We start from the raw sequence: 21,456 nt of genomic DNA on the forward strand, positions 1-21,456 counted from the left end.
TCCAATTTGGCAGCTAACATATCGACCATGTCGATCTGATGCACGCCCCTGGGACGGGCTGGCTGCCTTTCTCCTTTCCAACTTTGGTTGGAAGCTATCTTGTCGATCAGCGTCTTCGCTCTCGCAACAACAAGAGAGAGAGGAAAGAATCACCCGCTGCTGCGTCAATGTGGTCCTGAGCTTGCTGATTCAGGCCATGGAAGAAGTTCTGAATGATCAGCCACTCTTCTATGTCGTGATGTGAGCATGCTTGAATGTACTCTTGGAGACGTTCCCAGACTTCCGGGATGCTCTCATCCGGCAATTGTTGAACTCCAGTGATCCTGTTTCGGAGGGCATTGGTCTTGCCTACCGGAAAGTATTTGTCTAGGAATGCATTCGAACAAGTTTCCCATATAGTGAATGCTTCCTTGTTGGAACAGAACCACGTATTAGCTTTCCCGAGCAGTGAGAATGGGAACAGACGAAGACGAACGACATCTAGTGTAGTTCTTTTGGGGTTGATGTTGTTACTCACCTCTAGGAAGTTCTGGAGATGGGCATTGTCATCCTCGGATGCCTTTCCACAGAACGGACTTACTTGGCCCTACAGTTCACCATCCACTTCAGCATCCTCATCCATGGCTCAGAAGACTCTTCGTCAGTTCTCTGCCCCGTCCAGTAGCCACATCCCTACTAGATTAAACATCAACCAAGGAAGCAATGATGGCTTTGAGCTGAAGACTGGGCTAGTGAACATGGTCCAAGCAAGTCTCTTCTGAGGTGGGATGACTCGGCATCTCACGATTCTCCCGATTCTTTCTGGATTCGGGTTGAAGTTACTTGGTAGGTCGAAACCGGTCATGCACTACTCTGCATCAATCAACAGATAGAGAGAGCAATGGTAAGCCCACTAGGTGTAGCGGCGACAAACTAGTAAAGTTTATCAAACTATCTACGATATCTTTAGCCAATTGCTTCCCCGGCAACGGTGCTAGACATGCTTGTTGGTGTTTCTTATGCCCGATAGAATCGATATTCCGCAAAGCGCACAGAATCACCATTGTAGCACTTCACCTTGGAGTATTCAGGATATCGTATTTTTCCTCAGAGAAGCACTATGGTAAAGAGTATCGTAAATTGAGTGATAACCATACTAGCTTGATCGACCGACTGACTAGGCGGGGGTAAGCCAGATAGATAAATGAGATAAATGGCCAAGCAATGACCGAGTGACACATGGAGGTTCAACTCCTTAGAGAGGTAGCAGCTAGGAGGACAACGAGCGAGATAAGACACCTGATACACTTCTGAACTATCGAGCTAGCTTCTCCAGATCAGACTAAACACCTAACTAGTTCTCGGGAAAGCAGAGCTTACTTTAGCGGCTGGAAGAGGAAGGATTCCAGAAAGGAATGAGAGGAGAGTTCAACGGCAACCTGCACTATTGTTATGAAAACACCCGAATGTGGTGGACTACAAAGGACGGATAGGGCTATCACCACCCGCCGACTACCACAATAGTTTCGTGGGGTGGAACACACTTTCTAGCTAACACTAAGGTCAGACCATGTCTGCACTCGGTGTTAGGATTTCTCTTAGAGGCCTTCGAGAGAAATCCCCCTCAACCTAGAGCACTAACTTGAGATACTCTAGTCCGGGCGAGAAAACCCGTAAGATAAGATCCCGATCACTTAGAAAGATTACTTAGCCTAAGCTAAAGGAAAACATCCGCGCTCGAGCTGGACACTCAGACTCGAGTAAATAAAAGACAGTGGAAAGTAAAGCTGACTCAGAAAAGTAGAGAAGATAACTTATATTGATAATGTCAAAAGAAAGATACAAGAGCTATACCTGACTTCCGACAACTCCGGAATCCCGAGCAAGCTCGACTCGACTCTAACTCCCAAGCTACTAACCTACCCTAGAAAGTATAAGTGAAGAGAGAAAAGCTCCAATGGTGTGTGTTACAAGTGATGGATGGGTTCTCTATTTATAGGCTTCCAAGGTCGGTTTCTGGCCGATACTGCAGTTGGCGTCAGTTGTAAGCAGGTAAGGCGGTTGAGCTTAACTTCCACGCCAAGACCCAGTCTGAGGGGCTTCCATGTGGGGCCGGCCAGGCCTCTCCTAGGACGGCCGGCCTGGGCATCCTGCCACGTGGCCACCAACTTTTGGACAGCGGCTCTGATTTCATTCTGGAGGTAGTTGATAGTTGCTTGACATCAACTGGTGCACGTGCTAGGCCGGCCGGCCTAGGGGAGGCCGGTCAGCCTCCATCTGGCACGTCTCGGCCCTCCGTTGCACCGACTTTGCACTTGTATGCTTGTGATCTTCCCTGGGTGCTGGACTGCTGACCTGGACACGGGTTTGCACTGAATGGTCTTTAATCCTTGTGCAAGCCTTTTGATCCACTTGATCAAACCGACTTCCAATCCACGACTCAGAGGCATTGTGGGTGTGTTACTTTGCCACTGGATCGAAGACGAGGCACTGTTTTTAGGGGTGGCAGGACGACCGGCCTAGGGGAGGCCGGTCAGCCTGGGTTTTTGCCCAGATTTGCCCATTTTCGGTAGATGTTCACCTGAAATCAAAACTCATCCAAAATTTGTGGAACTCATTAGAAACAAATAAAATATGAATGGAACATAATGTAAAGCTCGTGTTATTCCCGAGAAGTTGATGGCTAGAATGTGAATTTATGGCCGTCAACAGATACGATGAAGAACGAGATCGCCCTCCTTGATTTCCCAAGGTCTCACATTCTTGTTGCGCCACCTTCGAGTCTCCTCCTAGTACTTGCCAAGGTTGCTGGCTGCTTGGGTTTTGATAGCTTTGATTGTGTCTATTGTTGGCTTGATGTCTTCGTCGGGAGCTTTGGTTCTGTTGGAGCCGTGGCGAAGTTCTTCTGGTGTCATTGCCTCTTCGCCATAGGGTAGCTTGAAGGGTGTGAATTTTGTTTCCCTTGACTTCGTTGTGTTGTGCAACCAGATTACTTTTGGTAGCTCGTCAACCCATTTGCCCTTCAGCTGCTATGTAATGTTCTTCTTGATTCCAGAGAAGATGATACCGTTTGCTCTTTCGACGGCTCCATTCGACTGCGGATGGTATACTGAGGCGCACAGCTTGGTGCCCAATTGATGATAGAATTCTCTGAACATGGTACAATCGAACTGCTTGCCGTTGTTCACTGTGACTTCTTTGGGTATGCCGAAGCGGCATACTATATTTTGCCAGAAAAATTTCTACAAGGTTGCGGCTGTGATATCGCGAAGCGCCTTGGCTTCGATCCACTTTGAGAAGTACTCTTCTGCAACTGCTACATACTTAAAGTTGCCTGGAGCTATTGGAAGGGGACCCACAATGTCGATGCCCCACCGTGCGAGGGGCCAGACCGGAGGTGTTAGGTGGACTTCTTCTGGCGGGAACCTGCTGTAATGGGCGTGCTTCTGACAGTTAGGGCATGTGCGCACAATTTTGTGGGTGTCCGCCACAACCGAAGGCCAATAGAACCCTTCGCGAAAAGCTTTTCCCACCAGAGTCCTTGTTCCAATGTGCGAAGAGCACATGTCTACATGTATTTCTTGTAGCAACTGTCTACCTTCGACTTGCGAGATGCACTTTAGCAAAGGTGCACAGACGCCCCCTCAATACAATGTGTCATTAATGATTGAGTAACTTCGCGCCCGAAGGGCAGGTCATTTTTCCTCTTTCTCATCTTCTGGTACAAAGTGTCCCCGAAGGTAAGCCATTATTGTCGACCTCCAATCTTAACTTGAGATGGCATTGACAAATTTTGCTGGCTCTTCGGCGCAATTTATTGAGCCGCTCCTGAGTGTTTCGAAAAACACATCCGGAGGCAATGGGTCATTTTATGCTGCAGCCTTGGCCAAAACATCTACCTATTTGTTCTGAAGTCTGGGAAAGCTTCACACGCTGAAGCCCAAAAAATACTTCTCCATGCTACGGACTGCTGCCAGATACTTCGCTAGCTCGGGTTTGAGTGCTTAAGTTTTGCCTATGTGGCTGGTGATGAGCTCGGAGTCGGACTTGATAGATAGCCTCCTTGCACCAAGTGCCCGCGCCTTGCGAAGGCCTAGAAGCAAGCCTTCGTATTCAGCGACATTGTTCATGCATCCCGGGAAGTCCAGCCTTTCTGCATACTTGAGTTGAGTCCCCGAAGGTACTGTGAGGACTGCCGAAGCGCCTAATCCGTTCTTACAGTAAGCTCCGTCACATTCTAGTTGCCAGATTGCTTCAATGACCGGAGGGCTCTACGAAGGTGCTGATGGTGTCCAATCAGCGACGAAGTCTGCCAGGACCTGAGACTTGATTGCCCTTCGCGGGATAAAATCAATGGTGTGTGATGCCAGCTGTGTTGCCTATTTTTCAATTCTTCCTGAGGCTTCTTTATTCTCAAACATGTCTCGAAGGGGGAAAGATGTTGGGACCTTGATCTTCAAACATTGAAAATAATGGCGAAGCTTCCTAGCTGCCATTACCACTGCATAGGCCATCTTTTCCATTTCTGAATATAGCAACTTCGATCCGCTAAACCCTAAACCCTAAAGTGCTTCGGATACGAAATAGATTGGTAGCTGCTTCAAAGTGCCTTCGACCATTCTATCTTCGACTAAAGCTGCACTCACTGCAAAGCTCGAAGTTGCAATGTACAATAAAGCTCTGCTCTAGGCGAAGGGCTTGTCATTACTGCCAAGTTTTCCAGGTACTGTTTCAAATCTTCGAAGGCTTTGTCTTGCTCGGGCCCCCAGTGAAAGTATTCTGAGCCCTTCAGCACCTTGAAGAAAGAGAGTGACTTCTCCGCTGAGCGTGAGATGAACCTGTTCAAAGAAGCCAGTCGGCCTGTCAACTTCTGTACCCCCTTCTTCGTCATGGGTGGTTGCATTCTTCTGATGGCTTTGATCTTTACTGGATTTGCCTCGATGCCTCTCTCTGTGATCATGCATCCTAGAAGTTTCCCCTTTTGACTCCAAAGACACACTTTTCTCGGTTCAAATTGAGCCCTTGTTTGCGAAGGTTGGCGAAGGTTTCTCGAAGAGCTAAGGTGTGGTCATCGTGCTTTTTGCTTCGCACGATGACATCGTCGACATACGTAGAAATATTTCTGTCTAGCTGGTTGTCCAGTACCGCTGCGATGGTTCTGTTGAATGTACATCCTGCATTGCGAAATCCCTCAGTCATTCTTACATAGCTGTACGTGCCGAAGGGAGTAGTGAAGCTGGTCTTTTCCTCATCTGACGTCTTCATGAAAATTTGGTGATAGCCGGAAAAGCAATCTACATGCTTAACATCTCTGATCCCGCTGCCGCATCCACCAGAGTTTCGATGCGAGGCAAAGGGAACTCATCCTTCGGGCAGACCTTGTTGAGGGTGGTAAAATCAATACACATTCTCCAACTGCCATTCTTCTTCGGGACCATAACTACATTGGCCAGCCATTCTGGGTACTGCACTTCGCGGATTACACCTGCATCGATCAATTTCTGGACTTTGTTCTGTGCTGCTTTCTTGCGATCTTCGGACATTGTATGAAGGCGTTGCTTCCGGGGTTTGACCTTCGGGTCGACCCTTAAAGAGTGTTCCATGACTTCTCGGCTGACTCCTCCTAGGTCCGAAGATGACCATGCGAAGACGTCCTGGTTGTTCCTCAAGAACTGGATTAACCTAGCTTCTTCGGCTTCCTCAAGCCCCCTGCCGACCGTTACTGTGCGATCCGAGACATCTTCACATAGTGGAACTTTTTTGGTGTGCTCAGCCGACATGACCCCCTCTTTGTGGGTTTGATCAAGCTTGGAAGGCTTCGCTTCCTCCTCTTCGTCCTCAGTGTTGGCAGCTTCGATTGCATGCATATTTTTCATGGCACACGCCGCATTGTCTTTGCATCTTCTCGCTTTTTCTTGATTGCCGAGGATCGTGATGACTCCGCCGGCTGTTGGCATCTTCATACACAAGTAAGCCTGATTGATGACTGCCGCAAACTTGATGATACTGTTGCGGCCAAAGATGGCATTGTATGGGTAGGCTATGTCTACCACATCAAAGGTTATGAGCTCCGTTCTCTGGGTGTTGCCTTCTCAGAAGGTCACATTCAGCTCTATTTTGCCGAGGGCTTCGATTCTTTTCCCTCCGAAGCCGATGAGCGGGTACTGAGACTTGTGCAAGTTCTTCTCTATGAACCCCATCTTCACGAAGCATTGCCAAGTGAGAACATCTGCGGAGTTGCCGTTGTCAACAAGGATTCGACCAACATCATTTCCCACAAAGTGCACAAAATTTCTGCAGATATTTGCGCAGATGACGAGGGGGTCATTGTGTGAGTAGTGTTGAAGCCTGAGGTCGGTTTCAGAGAAAGTGATTGGGACGTGGGACCAGGGAGTGCAGAAATGTTTGCCTTCGCACACATGCGAGACTGTGCGGAGGTATTCTTTCCTCTGCCGCTTTGTCTCGTGTACAGGCTCATTTGATCCATCGGAGATGGTGTTAATCACATTTACCATGCCTCCGATGGGATCATTAGCTCTTTCTGGGATTGTGCCAGGTTCTAACTTTGGTGGTCGGGGGAGATAGGCGGGAGCTTGTGGTGGGTGTTGTGGGTGCCACCCTTGATGTGGCGCCGAAGGGGTTTGGATTTGTGGGAGTTGGGGTGCCGAAGGGGCCGGAAGGGTAGGTGGGGTATATGAGGGGTTGTAGTGGAAAGTTGGGAAAGATGGGGATAAGGTGGGGTATGCCGAAGTCCAGTGAGGTTGTTACGAAGGCTGCCACTGAATTTGTGGGGCGGGCCTCAGGGCTGGTTGTTGTGAGTGTAATTGACAGGCTTCGGCGGTTGTTCGATGTTTGTGCTTCGATCGAACTCTTTTTTATTCTCCTTGACGAGAGGGTAGTCACTCGTTCAGTGACCCTTGTCTCTGCCATGAATGCAGCAGTATGGTACTTTCTGCCTTCGGCCGGAGTTTTCTCTGCGACCGCGGATGGAATTGCTTCGGTCGCTCCTCCCTCCTCTGTTGTTTTGAGGCTAGGAGTCGCGGGCTTCGTCACCGGAGACCGTGTTCACGGCCTTCGGGGTCTTCGCTTGTTCAGCCTGATGTGGTTTTGCTCGGTCGCGATTGCGCGATCTCTTCTCATTCATTTCTTTGATTCTTCGGCGCTTACCCTTATCTGATATGCAGTATTCTTGCATAATCTTGAAGAGCCTGTTCAGGGTCTTCGGTCTATGGCTCTCGAGGTACTCTCAGCATGGGCCAAGACTTAAGCCCGCGATCGCTGTGTTGATGATGCTCTTCTCCGCTACGTCTGGAGCCCTTGCGCGAAGCCTGACGAGACGGTGCAAGTACTATTGCAAAGTGGACCCTTCTTGCTTCAAGTTGTGGAAGTCACATGAGTTGACTTCTTCAAGCTTCGGCGCTCTAAAAGCAGCAGTGAACTCCCTTCAGAGCTAGTCCCAAGTGTGGATGTGGCCACTTGGGAGGTTGGAGTACCAATGTTGAGTGAGGCCCTTCAGCGAGAGAACGAATGCTTTGACCTTGCACGCCGGGCCGCCTCCAGTTACTTCAATGGTCGCTTCGTACTTGAGGAGGAAGTCTTTTTGGTCGGAGTCTCCATCAAATTGCGGGAGAATAGTTGGGTTAAATCGTGGAGGCCACGGGAGCTCTTCGAACTTTGCCGAGAGAGGCGTGATGAGGCCTTGTTGCGGGCGCTGCTGATGTAGCATAACGTACTCGCCTTCCTCTTCATCTGAGTATAGGTCTTCCTCAATGAGAATGGGCTGTTGGCGAAGCCTTTAGGGCTGAGGCGCCTGCTGCATGGGCTTAGGGGCTTGGCGAGGGTGCTTCATCACCACCAGACGATCTCGGATGGTTTGCCGCATTGCCTTGCAGCGAAGCTCTTCTTCTTTTAGCTTGTTGAGTTGCTCCTCCAGCTCTTCCGCGGTGAGCTCATGCCCTTTGCCCTTCGATCTTGTTGACACTGGCACGTTTGACGTGCCGGCTTGAGCTTGCTGCGCGTGACAAAGTCGCTCGACGAGATGTGCGTCGATTCTATTCAAGGCTTGGATGTCTTCGGTGGTAATGCCAAGGTCATGGAGGCCGACCTTGAATTCCCCTTCGGTGAGGTCTTCGACCTCGATGTCTTCGTCTTGGTCTTCATTGTTGTCGTTGTTCGTCGTGACGAGAGCGTCGGTTGTCGAAGGCGGGGTGTCGGTGTCCTGACCCGGCGGTCCGGACCCAACTAGTATTGCTGCGTGTTTCCTCGTCCCAGATGTTAATGCAAGAGGCAACACAGTAACGCATGGGTTTATCCTGGTTCCGGCCGTGGGGTCGTACGTCCAACAAGGTGGTGTGCGAGGGCACTATATTATCTTGCACCGGAGGTGCCTGTAGTAGGGGGTACAGGCGTGGTGAGAGAGGGAGGGAAGATCCCAAGTCTCTGCTAGAGGAGAAGTTGATTGAGGCGAGTGCCAATATCGGGTGCTCAGTGGTGCTGAGTGTTGTGTTCTATCGAGTGGGTCTGAGCGCGCGACGTTGTCCCCCTTTAAAGGAAGCCAGCCTCCTCCTTTTATAGACACAAGGAGGGATGGTGTACATGCGCAGGGGATCGTGAAGGTCGTCGTATTTTCCCCGAATCGCGGGGGTGCAGTGGTCAAACATTGTGGGAAGTACACTGTGGGTCATGGCGTCGGGCGTGGCAGTCGTCCTGGGTATCGTCCTTGGTCTTGTGGAGATTGCGCCGGCATCCTGCCAGCCACAGCAGGCGGCGTGGTTGTCGCTGTAGGGTGTACAGTCTCCCAAATGTGCGTGGCGGCGTTCCGTGGGCCCTGCAGGCTAGGGTCTTGCATGTATATGTGCGCCAGTGGTAATGGGGCACGTGGCGGTCCCGGACCCCCCTGGGCGGGGTGCTAGCGCGTGCACTAAGGGGTCCGGGAGTCACGTGGAGGTCCCGAACCCCTCGAGGAGGGAGGTCCGGGCCTCCGGCTGCTAGTGCTGAGCGTCCCTCCTTGAGAGGCACGTGGCGACACCGGACCCCTTCCCGAGCAGGGGGGCAGTCCGGGGCCATAGGTGTGGTAAGGTGGAGTCCGGACAGCCAGAGTTGGCAGAATAGTAACGGGAGCTTTGCCGAGCACGTCTCGTCCCGCGTCCCAGGTTCCCACAGTGCTGCCACAACGTCCGGGATGGCGGAGTAGTGACCGGAGTTGGCTGACGAGACTCCGGTCACAACCACTGTGGGGAATGGAGGCCTGACGCCGTCTGTCCTAGGTGCTGTGGAGTGGTTGGCATTTATTGCCTCCGTACGACGGGCGGGTGAGCGGAAGGGTCGTTTGTCTTTTACGTCGAGGGGTAGCCTCGAGCGAGGCGGAGATGATTCGCCCCATTCGATGGTAGGTTCGCTACCCTCGAGCGAGGCGGAGATGTTTTGCCTTCTCGAGGGTAGGTTCGCTACCCTCGAGCGAGGCGGAGATGCGGGGCACGGTCGAGGGTCTCAATGGGAGCCCTCGAGCGAGACGGAGATCACCCCGCGAGTCCAAGGGGGTGCGGATGGGCCGCATGCTGGGCTTCTTTGAGTCCTTTCCTTTTCTTCCAGATTGGAAGGACGCCGTAGGCCTTCGTAGGCTCAGTTGCCTAATATGTGTTTGCGTTTTTAGGGTGATTTTAGTACCCCGATTAGGGTGTCCCTAATCGTGGTCCCCGACACGGGGCTTTGATCGAGGCGTTGGCCTCCGAAGCGCCAGGGTTTGGTTTCTTCTTCGCTACCATATGGTCGTGTTAGGACGAACCGCAGGTGGGCGCCAAAACTGTTGGTGGAAGATACCCTTCGGAGCGAAGGAGTATCACAACAGCTCTGATCGTCGAGAGCGAAGCCCCTAGAAAACAACCACGATCACAGTAACATCATGAAAATCAAAGCAAGGGCGTAATTGCTCTCTCTTCAATGTCCCATCACACAGTTACAGGGAGGTATTTATAGCCCAATGGCTCACCTACTCATAGGCTGAAAACCCCTAACTACCCCTTAACTGCCAGCATCTAAGAATATTCCAGGGGTATTCTGGTAATGTTATATGAACAGACAAAGTGTAGTGGAATTACAGCTAGACTAGACACTCCGTACAAATTCTTGACAGTGGACCCACCACGCTCTGCGCCCCTTCGCGATCAAAGTCTTCGCCGGTCCTCCGAAGGGGTTCTTGGGACCGCTTCGCCACTCGTCTCTTCATCACGACACTCGGCCTCTTCGCTGCCCTTTGGCCGAACTCACCTGTGTTCTTCCCCCCTTCGCTTTCGGGCCTTTGGCCAAGTCCCCTTCGGCTTCGGTGATGGCTTCGCCACGCCGCTCTGCTTCATCTCATGTAGCCGAGTAGTTTCGGCGACGAGCGAAGGTGGCGTCCCCAACAAAAACCCCTCATGATCTGATTGTAGTTGGGTCACTGAATACTCTCAAATTCTTGCAGTCATTGCATGGGCAATGCATTAACTGTGTCTTCTCATTTCTTGTGTGGTTCTCCTCAACTTGAATGAATTTGTTGAGCTCTCCACGGAAATAGGCGTCTGTCCTTTTGCATTGTACATTCACGTCCTATCCATCTCTAAACAGTAACAAATAATTTAAATAGATAAAAACAAGCAACTATTTGGTATTGAAAATATAGTAATCTATAAGCATAGATATTGAAAAAAGGTAATTTAAATAGTACTAAATAAGAAAATAAAAACCAAACCTATTATTGTACTACAATATCTTGCAAAAAAATCTATCATGCATGTGTGTAAAAATAGGGGGGAAATAAATCTTCTTTTCTCTCCTCCATAGATCTAGTGAGTAACCTACTTAGGAATGAGACTAAAACATATAGATCCAATCCAAATGATTAGATAATCTTGTTCTCCATCTAAAATAGCACAACTTCATACAAAAGTTTGAGGCAAATGGTGTTTCAAATAGCTAATCCACACCATGAAGATCTAGAGCTGGTTAGTGGGAAAGAGAGCTCCATTTGAGCCACAAATCTAAAAAAAGAGCTTAGGAATGATAAGGAGTTAGCATCAACTTACCTCCTAGAGCCCCAAACTTCAAAGAAATCAAGTTGAAAACTCCCCCCCTTTTTTTTATCTTGGAGAGCTCCTCTGCCGAGCAAACAATGGGGGTCAGGAGGAGGAAGAAGCCTAAATTTTTATACACATTTTTAGGGGCGGGTGGAGAGTGAACCGCCCTTGAAAATGTCATTTTTAGAGGCAGCTCAATTGCTACAGTACCCCCGAGCTCGATTTGTAGGAACGGGTGACTTTTTGGTCCGTCCCTAAAAAAATTTGAGGTGTTACTACAAATCATTTTTTAATAGTGTCGACCGGGACAGTAGATAATTACGAGTTGGTTTCCCGGCACGTGTGTGAGACGGGGGCTTCTATCTATTTTCTGGAATAGATAGTATATATATCTTTGATCCATTAACAGTCCATTACGTACATTAGCCGGCCCAAACTGACTCATAATCACAACAAGTGGTCTTCAGACTTTTTTTTTCCTCCGCCCGCCATGCAGTTGCATCAATGCTTCAACAGGACAGAGGTAGAAAAGTGATGGTGGGCCAACGGTGCAGAGCGCATGAGGAGCCGAACATGAAGTACGCAGGACCTGCCTGCCATGTTCCTTTGTGCGTTTTCTTGGCTCCCGTTACACGTAAAGCTGGTGATTTTTAATTTTAGAAAATACAAGTAACTATTGAGCTAGTGTATACTATTTCAACATTTGAAAATACTTGATTCAACTATTTTTAATATCAAGTTCAATATTTTGAATAAACTACTTCAACATTTTGTGTAGTAATGTTGAAGCGGTATACCAAAAATGTTGAGCTAATAAATCTAAAATATTGAGCTAATACATTTAGAATGTTGAAATTTAAAATACAAAACTAAAACAAGAGTATAGTCATATGGGATCTCAAAATGATAGAAAAAATCTAAGAAAGAATATGGTTTAGATAGAATTAAAATCTAATGTACCATCAGTGAGAAATCTTAGTTCAAAATTTGAGAAACAGTCTCACGTAAGCCAGCAACCTGTACGCCACCTGACTTCCCTCAACCCACATCTTCCCAGCATGCATGCTAGCGTGACACATCACTTTGGTCTACTAGCAACGCTTGTATCTAGTGCGTTCGTTTAATCATGCGTAGGAATCTCAAAATGGAAGATGTGGAAGAAGATGCATAGGAATCCCGAGTGATGATAGTAGGCGTTAGGCAGCCACTTGGTCCGGATAAAAGTAAAAGTAACTCCACTTTGACGAATAACACCATTATTGATCAAACCTTACCTCGGTAGTTGTACATCACATAGCACGTACGATCATCACGAGCCGCTAGCTCAATGCACGGGCATATATTATTACTTGTTACGACGACAAAACGTACGGAATCAACAGCAAATTAAAGCTACTCGTCGGCCACGGCGCCGAAGCTGCCAACATCCATGTCGACGCGGCTGTTGGGCCTGAAGCAGTTGCGGCGGATCTCCCCTGCAGGCCCCGGGATGCTGCCCATATTGACCATGGACTTGGCGAACTGTGCGAAGAAGGCCGTCTGGTTGGCAGCGAAGGTGGTGACGAGGCTGCTGGTCCGGGGGTGGTCGGCGAGACCCTGGTCGGAGACAAACACCCCGTGCCTGGCCTTGAGAGCCACGAAGTACTTGTTGTCGAACACGTCAGGCGTGATGGTGTCCAGGCTCTGCTTCTTGCTCGGGCTGGCGTTGCACTGCTTGACGAGCGACTGGCTGAACTGATCGTTGTTCCGGATGAAGCCGCAGCTGGCCTTGCCGACGGTGTGCCCGCCGGAGAGCGCCACCAGGTCGGCCGGGTCGGACAGGGCCCTGCTGTTGAAGATGGTGAGGAGGCTGTCGACGTCGCTGTCCGGGCCCGGTAGCATGGACACGTCGTCCGCGCCCTCCAGGCTGTCGGTGCGACCCAGGGGCATGGCGAACATCGGCCCGCCGGCCAGGGCCACGGCGTCGCGGGTGGCCACCGCGATGATGTCGGCGCAGGAGACCGTGGGCCCGCAGGCGGCGTTGACCTTGGCTCGGATGGCCTCGATCAGATCCACAGCGTTCTTCTGCAGCGACTGGTTGGGCCCCGTGCTCAGCTCCGGCTCAAGAAGGATCGACGCGTCGCAACCCTGATTGTTAATTTTTTTCATTTTATTTTGTACGTATGTATATAAATCGTCAGCAGATATATATATATATAATAAATAGCGAGGAGCTTAATTAGTTTCAAGTTGGGAAGATATATATAAAGCTGCTAGTACCTCCGGAAGGCAGTCGTGGAAGAAGATCCGGAGGAGGCCGGCGGTGACCTGCACATTGACGGCCCGCGCGGCCTGCACGGCGGCGCAAACGATGCTCTCCAGCTGCGGACATGACGCCGCGTGGAAGTCGGCGGACAAGCCGGCGTCGCCCGTCGCCAGAGGTATGTTGCTGGCTGCCGATGCCGAGACGAGCAGCATGCTGCCGATGAGGACCACGATGCCCCTTGTACTAGTCGCCACCTTCATCTTACCAAGCTACCTGTGTGTGTGTCTTACTGCTATTGTGCGCGTGGCGTCCTCACTTCAACAAGGAAGTTGCTCTCTTTATAGGCTGCCTATCGATGGGGAGAGAACCGGGAATAAAGCAAAAACAGGAGTACGTAGATGCAAGAGCAGGAATATTGAAATGGCAACTAGCTCAACATGTTGCCGCCCGCTATAGATGGCCATTTGACCCGATACCCATGGGGGCCCGAAGCCCGGCCCATATTAGCCCGACCCGAGCACGGCATGGGCCTTAATATTATTGGGCTCGGGCCGGCATGGGCACGATAGCCGGGCCGTGCCTGGGCCTCAATCCCGGCCCATGGACACATCCAAGCACGGCCCGAAAAAGCCGGCCCGATCGGCTCGATGGGCGGCACGGCGGCCCAGGCACGGCCCACGGCCCGCTCCCCAGGCTAGGCTAGCAAAAGAGCCGTTGGAGGCCTGCTGCCGGCCCAGCCCAGCGGAGCGGGTATGTAAGGGGCGCCGGCCGCTGCCCCCGGCCACCCCCCGGCCTCCATTCGCTCGCCCCGCCCCCGACCCCTCTCTGCTCCCCTCGCGGCCTCGCCTAACCCTAACCCTAGATCGAGCCTCGACCCCTCTACACTGTCTACAGCTCCGCTCCCCTCCCGTCTCCGTCTCGATCTGACCGTCTTCTCCAACTCCGGTCGCCGGCTCGCCGCCGTTGGCCGTCCACTCTACCCTCTTCTCTTTGTTTTCCTCCCTACTTTTGCATCTTCACCGGTCGACTCGCTTCCTCAACTCAAATCCGTCCCCAAACCCGGTCATCCCTCTATAAATCTCGTAGATCCGGCCGTCCTCGATCTCACCGGCGTCCTTGGTGCTCCGGATCTGGTAAGTCCCTAAACCCTAACGTGTTTTTTTTCAGTTTTTTTATTTCTTTCTCATGTTCTGATCTTTTTGACCTCTTTGCGCAGTTGCTCGGCCGATGCAAAGCCGTTGGGGTACCTGAGGGGGCTGGATCTGGGGTCTTTGGACCCTAACCGGCAGTTCGGTTCCCTCGGTTTTGCCGGCCAACGCGAAGCCATGACGCGCCGAAGGCCTGGCCTGCCCTCCAGGCCATGGACGACGACGAGGGCCACACCATCAACGATGAGTTGCGGATGATGGGCCTGGAGGGGGACGACGAGGACGGTATGGAGGAGGAACGGGAGGAGCTTTTTGGTCAGCGTGGTAATGTGGAAGTAATCATGCCCCCTCCCCCTCCCGTTGGTGTTGGTGGTGCCGGTGCGGGTGCGGGTGCTGATGCTGGTGTAGGTGCCGGTGCTGATACTGGCACTGGTGGCGCTGGTGATGCAGCTGACGGTGCCGTGCCGGGCTCTGTCAGCCACGCCGGTGAGAAGCGGGGACGGCCCTGCACCTCCAAGGTGTGGGACGAGTACGAGAAGCTCTTCAAGCAGATCAATGGTAAGACCGTCAGGTATGGAGCCAAGTGCCTTCACTACAAATCCGTCCTTTCTGGCTTTTCCAGTAGCAGCACTGGCCATCTTAGTCGGCATCTTCTAACTAGCCGTAGTAAGAAAAAGAAGTCTGGTGCTCAGTCAATCCTTAGTTTTGATGCTGACGGTAGTGTGGTTTCCTGGGAGTACAGTCATGATGTGGCACGTACTCAATTGTGTCGTTTGATTGCAAAGCTTGATCTTCCTCTAGGGTTTGGTGAAACAAATGAGTTTAAAGAGTACATTCAGATTGCTCATAACCCTAGATTTACTCCTGTTAGTAGGCAGACCACTACTAGAGATATTGCCAAGTACTTTAGTGAACGCCGTGATGATCTTGTGGAGTACTTAAGCTCTAATTCTGTCAGCTCTGTTGGTCTTACCTCTGATATATGGTCTAGTAATGCTAAGGAAGATTATCTTAGTGTGGTTTGTCATTATGTTAATTCTGATTGGCAACTAGAGAAGAGAGAGTTGGGTCTCAGCCTTATTGATGTCAGTCACAGTGGTGACAACATTGCTGAGCGTGTGCACACTGTGATCTCAGACTTTGGCTTGACTAATAAGGTGTTCTCTATCACTCTAGATAATGCTTCTGCTAATGCCTCTGCTATGGAAGCACTGACACCTTTAATTAGAGGTTATATTGGTGATGAATACTTGCATCAGAGATGTGCATGCCATATAATTAATTTGATTGTTAAGTCTGGCTTGAAAAGGCTTAAACCTTACTTGGAAGCATTTAGGACTGCTATTTCATTTGTGAACTCTTCTAACCAGCGCATTGCTGCTTATAAGTCATGCTGTATTGCTGTGGGTGTGAGGCCTAGGAAATTTCAATTAGACATGGATGTGAGGTGGAACTACACCTATCTCATGCTTAAGCATCTTGTTCCTCACAAGCAAACATTTGGTGTGTTCATCCAAACCCAGTACCCCAGAGCAGAAGGTACTCCTTATCTCTTAACTGATGGACATTGGTATGTTGCTGAAAAAATTCTAGAGTTCCTTGAACTATTTTATAATTCTACTATTGTCTTATCTGGTGTTTACTATCCCACTGCTCCACTTATATTGCATAATCTCATTGAAATTGCTGGACAACTTAAAAATTATGAAAATGACAGAATGCTTAGAGAGGTGGTAATTCCTATTAAATCTAAATACCTTAAGTACTGGAATGACATACCTCTGATTTATTCCATTGCATTCATCATGGATCCTAGAGCTAAAATAAAAGGTTTTAGCAATGCTCTCAGGCTGCTCTCTAGTTTAACTGGTACTGACTATTCTGCTTATTTTACCTCTGTGAGAGCTGCTCTGTCTGACATGTTTGGCAAGTATGAAAGCAAGTTTGGTTCTATTAGATTGGCAAGGCCTACACATAAACCTTCTACTGGTAAGAAAAAAGCTCAATGGGGTAAGATCTTTGGTGATGGTTCTACTTCTACTACTTCTCCTGGGTCTGGTCTTGGCAGTGTTGGTACTGGTGGCTCTTTTACTGTTCCTCTTAGTAGAAGGACATCTGCAAGTGCTTTGTTTGCAAGCAGCAAGCACTGGTGGTGCATATGGTATTTCTTCTGAATTTACTGCCTACCTAGATAGTGACACTGTCAACCAGTTTGATGATGATTTCAACATCTTGACCTGGTGGCATGAGCACAAACAGTCTTATCCAGTACTTTCTATCTTAGCTAAGGATGTTTTAACTGTGCCTGTTTCTACCATCTCTTCATAATCTACCTTTAGTCTAACTGGCAAGATCATAGAGGAAAGTCGTCAGTTGAAGCCAGAGATGGTAGAAATGCTCACATGCATCAAAGACTGGGAGGCTGCAGATGAAAGAGCTCAGCACATGGTGGAGGATGGAGACCTAGAGGCAGCTTATGAAGATCAGTACCTTGATGAAACTCCAGCACAAGCTGCTGTGTAATAGGATAGTTTATTTGCACTGTATGACTATGAGGTTAACTTAACACTGGAACTTGAACTTAATGAGCTGGGTTGTACTCTTTTTTCCTATCTAGGGTTTTCTCACGAGGTGTGAGTTTTTACCTAGATAGGTTTTTAATGAGGCAGTCATTGCACAAAACAGCTCATCCTTGATATTTTGTTGATTTCTATCATTTTTTGTTACTCAAGATGAATGGATCTGTTGAATGAGCCATGTTGGGATTTTAGTGCTTAGCCTCGTGCCTGGGCACTTGGGCGCACGAGCACGGCGGGCGGCACGGCACGGCCCGAAAGGGTTTAGTGTCGTGCCTGGGCCTCAAGTCCAGCACGCTGGGCGGCACGGCACGGCACGAAAGTCTTTTCGTGCCCAAGCGTGCCATGCCTGGGCCGGGTCGTGCCGTGCCGCCCATTTGGCCATCTATACCGCCCGCGCAGCCAGGGGGCCCAGGCTGGCACGTGCGTTTTATCAAGAAAGGTCAAGGACAAGGAAAGATCAGCACAATTCAGGCCGTGTTTAGATGAAGCGCAAAAAAATTTTGCGATGAAATCTTATTAATTTGAAGTACTAAATGAAGTCTATTTACAAAACTTTTTACACGGATGGGTTGTAAATCGCGAGACGAATTTAATGATGCTAATTAATCTATGGTTAATCCATAGTTAGCGGATGGTTACTGTAGCATCACTGTTGCAAATCATGGATTAAGTAGCCTCATTAGATTTGTCTCGCGATTTACAGCCCATCCATATAAAAAGTTTTATAAATAGATTTCATTTAGTACTCCATGTATATGTTCAAACATTTGATGTGATGTTTTTTTGTGTTTACGAGATTTAGGAGTTGTGATCTAAAGAGGGCCTCAAAGTTGGACTACTAGGGCCCGGCCATCATGTGGTCGATCGGCCCTCGGCAATAATTGTAGCAGCTTGGGGGACTTTGGAGTTGGGTCGTCTTTGCGTTGGGAGAAGAGCTCGCTATGCAATGTGCTAAAAAGAATACTAGTACAACTTTCGCTTTCTTACGTCTGTAAATAAATTTAGTATAAAAATATATTTCATAATTAATCTAATCAAATTGTTTTACCATAAAAGTCAGTACTATTTTGTATAATAGTGAAATTTAAAATTAATTGGTTTCTTAAAAACGAGATTTGTATTTTTTTAACGGAGAGAGTAAAGAAGTGTGGAAAAATATAATGGATGGAGACGTTCAGGGGTCGGGCCTGACGGGCCGGGTGCATTGTCACGGCCCACGGGCCGACTGAGCCGCGCGGGTTGCTGTAGCGCACGTCTATTGTAGCGCCGCGGCACAGCTCCTTTAGTCCTAGACTGGAAACGGAAAGGGAGTTGAACCAACTTAAATAGCCGGTCCCTAGGAATCTAGTAATTCCGGTTCGAACTTTTTGCGCGAAGCGAGGACGAAAGCACAAAGGAGTTATTTAGCAGGTGTGGTCTACTCAACGTGTAGAATAAATCTTAACCATTATCCTGAGCCGGGTCGTTACATGCATGAACATGTGCACATGGCATGACAAGTTCGCGAGTAGACCAGACGAACGGCCAGAGATCAGTCATGGCACGTCCAGTACACTATGTCAGAAACCTATATTAGTGACCGCGAATCCAATTCCACACGCGAGTCAGTGAGCGTCCGAGCGGTCGATTTCCGACCGCGGCGACTCGCGCCCCCCATCGAGTCAGTTTTTAACACCCACACCATCACGAGTTAGTTTTCGAGATGGCCTCATTGGGATCTCCTTGTCGCTGCTGTTCCATATTAGGACCAAGCAATGCTTTATTCAGCGGACATAGTTCTCAAACCTGCAAAACATGTCAACAGTTATAAGAATTTCTCAAATTAGATTAAACATGAGAAGCAAAGCCATTACAATACATTTCATCATCTGCAGTAAAAGAGAAATGGACAGTGATGAGAAGTGGTGCATCAGAATATTAGTGTATCTTCCACCAATATAAAAGAGATCAAAACCAACACAAAAGTAGAAAACTGTCTCCCAAGTGAAACACAACTTGGTCTCGCTTGTGTGACAAGGTGTGTTTGTTTGAGCTGTGATTTTAAAAAAAGTTGCTGTGAGCTGTAGATTGTGGAAAAGCTGTTGTGAGCTGTGAAGAAATTCAAAAGCCGTTAATTTTTTTAAGGTGGCGGATGAGTATTTTTTTTGAAGTTGCCCACCTCCACAGCAGGTAAAAGCAGGGTGTGAGCTGCTTTCAGTTTTGTACTAGAGAAAAAGCAGCTTTGGCAAAAAACAGTTTTGGGAAACCAGTGTGTTTGGTTGGCTTTTGGCTTTTCGAAAAGCAAAAAGCAGTTTCAAAAGCATAACGAAACACACCTTTTTTTCATGATATGCTTGCGTTCCCTGCTTGTGTTGCCTCCCATTTTTTTTTTGTGAAGCATGATATGCTTGTCGCTGAATGCGCGCGGTTAGTGCGGGAAGACTCTAAAGTCACACCGTATAATGCTTAATTTCGTAACGCACTAACTAGATCCAACAACTTAAGCATACAAACACATGTACGTACTAATCATTTACTCCCTCTGTTGCGATAAGACGGTTCGTTTAGCCTTTAAATTTTGTCCCACAAAAATTATTCATTTAGATTGTAGTAAAGTCCATCTAATTAAAGCAATATCAAATATCAAGAAAGAATTGCATTGGAAAAGGCATAAAGCCAATCAAATGTTTAAGTAGATACTATTTTTCTGGTTCCAATGTATTTGTATTTATTGAGAATATAGAGAACTAAATAAACAGTGCGGTCTTCAATTACAACTGTTATAGTTAATTAGGGATACCATGATTATTTTCTAGGACTCGTAACATCTCTGAAAATTTCTAAACAAACAGTTTTTTTGGATGGAAAGAAAATACATGCTAGCTGCTTTTTTATGAAAGAGACCATGCCTGCATCCAAAGCAAGGTCTCCGTACGCATATGCGCAGCAATACGACAATAAATCGGGACGGCGTGCAATGAAGCAGCGCTGCAGTGGTGGAGCCCCGTGTGCCTTCAACTGTGTCACCATGTGCGGTCCGGGGGAGTACTGGGCGACATCATCTTGAATCTCTGGCCCCCCGGGTCTCCTAACGATGGCCACGCCAGGGTTAACCATTTCGTTTTCGTTGCAAATCCCGGTGTTTAGCGGAAACAAAATTTCGTTCCGAAATTTCGGCGAATTTCGGTGAATTTCGGCCGAATTTTTTTGAATTTTGAATTTTCAAACGAAATTTTCCGAAAAATACCGAATTTTTTTTCCCGGTAACTAGCGAAAACGAAATTTTTCGCCAAATTTCGGCGAAATTTCAAACCCTGGCCACGCCACATGCATATATGCATGCACCTGGCCGCTCTAGATTTCGTTTTCGACGTGCAGGCTGTGTTTAGTTGCAAAATCTTTCTCTCCAAATTTCACTATTCACCTATCACATCAAATTTTTTATCTCATGCATGGAGTACTAAATGTAGATAAATAAAAAAATTAATTGCATAGTTATGATGTACGTTGCGAGACGAATCTTTTGAGTTTAGTTGGTCTATGGTAGGACAATATTTATCATAAATAAACGAAAAGTGTTACAGTGTGCTACAGAATCTGATGTGACATTTTTACCACTTTTTGCGGATCTAAACACAGCTGCAGTCTCACGATATCTGACACTATCTGACAGTGACGACCACTTGTGGATGACGGTCGTAGTCCAACTCTGAATTGTGCTTCTTTTTTCGATTCGTCACTTTGATCTGATATCGTAGATAAAATTCATGTTCCCCAAGTCCGCTTTTGGTCTTTCTCGCTGCTACAGGAAAGAGAGGGCGAAAAGCAGGTGTTCGCCGTTCTGCGGCGATTTCGCAGGCTCCTCCCCTCTTCGGTCACCGGATAGGTGCCGGAGAGGAAGGGTGGCCGGGAAATCGCTGCGCGGATATATATAGTTTAGGTAGCTACTTACCTAGACATGTCTAGGTTGTGTACGCCGGCAGGTATCGGTGGTGCTAGGATTTGCCGGGGGGACGACGCTCCCCTGCAGCTTGTTTTTTCGGGCGATGTCGATAAGGCGGAGGCGGCGGCGCATGGGAATAACTTCCCCTGGTCTTTTCCCGCCCCTTTGGCGTCCTGCTTCGGCATCATCGGTGAGGCCAGGGAAGAGGGGATTTGTCCAATCCACTGGCTAGGAGCCGGAGGCCGGTGAGTCGTCGTCTATGGCAGATGATGGTGTTGCTGGCCTTTCTTTTCCTCAAGGTTGCAGGGCAAGCTTTGGTGTTCGTGGATGATGGCTGGCCGGATCTGGTTTGACTTCCCCTTGGCGGCGGCGGTCGTCAACGGCGAGCCAAGTTCCAGAAGCTGGAGGTGCTAGGGCGCGGCCCCGGTCGATGTGCGACCACTGAGTGCTTCTTGTACTTTGACTCCAATAAAAGCCGATGTGCGATGAAACATCTCCAGCTCACGGGGGCGCTCGACTTCTTCGACGACAG

At 48.8% G+C, this 21,456-nt stretch overlaps 1 protein-coding gene and 1 non-coding gene across 2 annotated transcripts; one reads left to right on the top strand and one right to left on the bottom strand.

Moving 5' to 3' along the window:
• Positions 1-230: 230 nt before the first annotated feature.
• Positions 231-337, top strand: LOC120677059. Its single transcript, XR_005676126.1, has one exon. It is a non-coding gene; the product is annotated as a small nucleolar RNA R71 (small nucleolar RNA).
• An 11,932-nt stretch (positions 338-12,269) lies between these two features.
• LOC120676427 (peroxidase 42-like) lies at positions 12,270-13,600 on the bottom strand. Its single transcript, XM_039957689.1, has 2 exons — positions 13,290-13,600; positions 12,270-13,157 (listed from the first exon to the last, which is right to left on the bottom strand). The coding sequence occupies exons 1-2, from the start codon at positions 13,533-13,535 to the stop codon at positions 12,423-12,425; spliced, it is 981 nt and encodes a 326-aa protein (XP_039813623.1). The 5' UTR covers positions 13,536-13,600; the 3' UTR covers positions 12,270-12,422.
• Between the last annotated feature and the right edge of the window lie 7,856 nt (positions 13,601-21,456).

The sequence above is a fragment of the Panicum virgatum genome, chromosome 5N, assembly GCF_016808335.1.
Source record: "Panicum virgatum strain AP13 chromosome 5N, P.virgatum_v5, whole genome shotgun sequence".
NCBI lineage: Eukaryota > Viridiplantae > Streptophyta > Magnoliopsida > Poales > Poaceae > Panicum > Panicum virgatum.

Bases quoted from the DNA above. Each gene is read 5' to 3' on its own strand.
- LOC120676427 (XM_039957689.1), bottom strand. From the start codon at position 13,535: ATGAAGGTGGCGACTAGTACAAGGGGCATCGTGGTCCTCATCGGCAGC. The intron at 13,158-13,289 runs GTACTAGCAGCT...ATTAACAATCAG, and splicing joins TCCACGACTGCCTTCCGGAG to GGTTGCGACGCGTCGATCCT.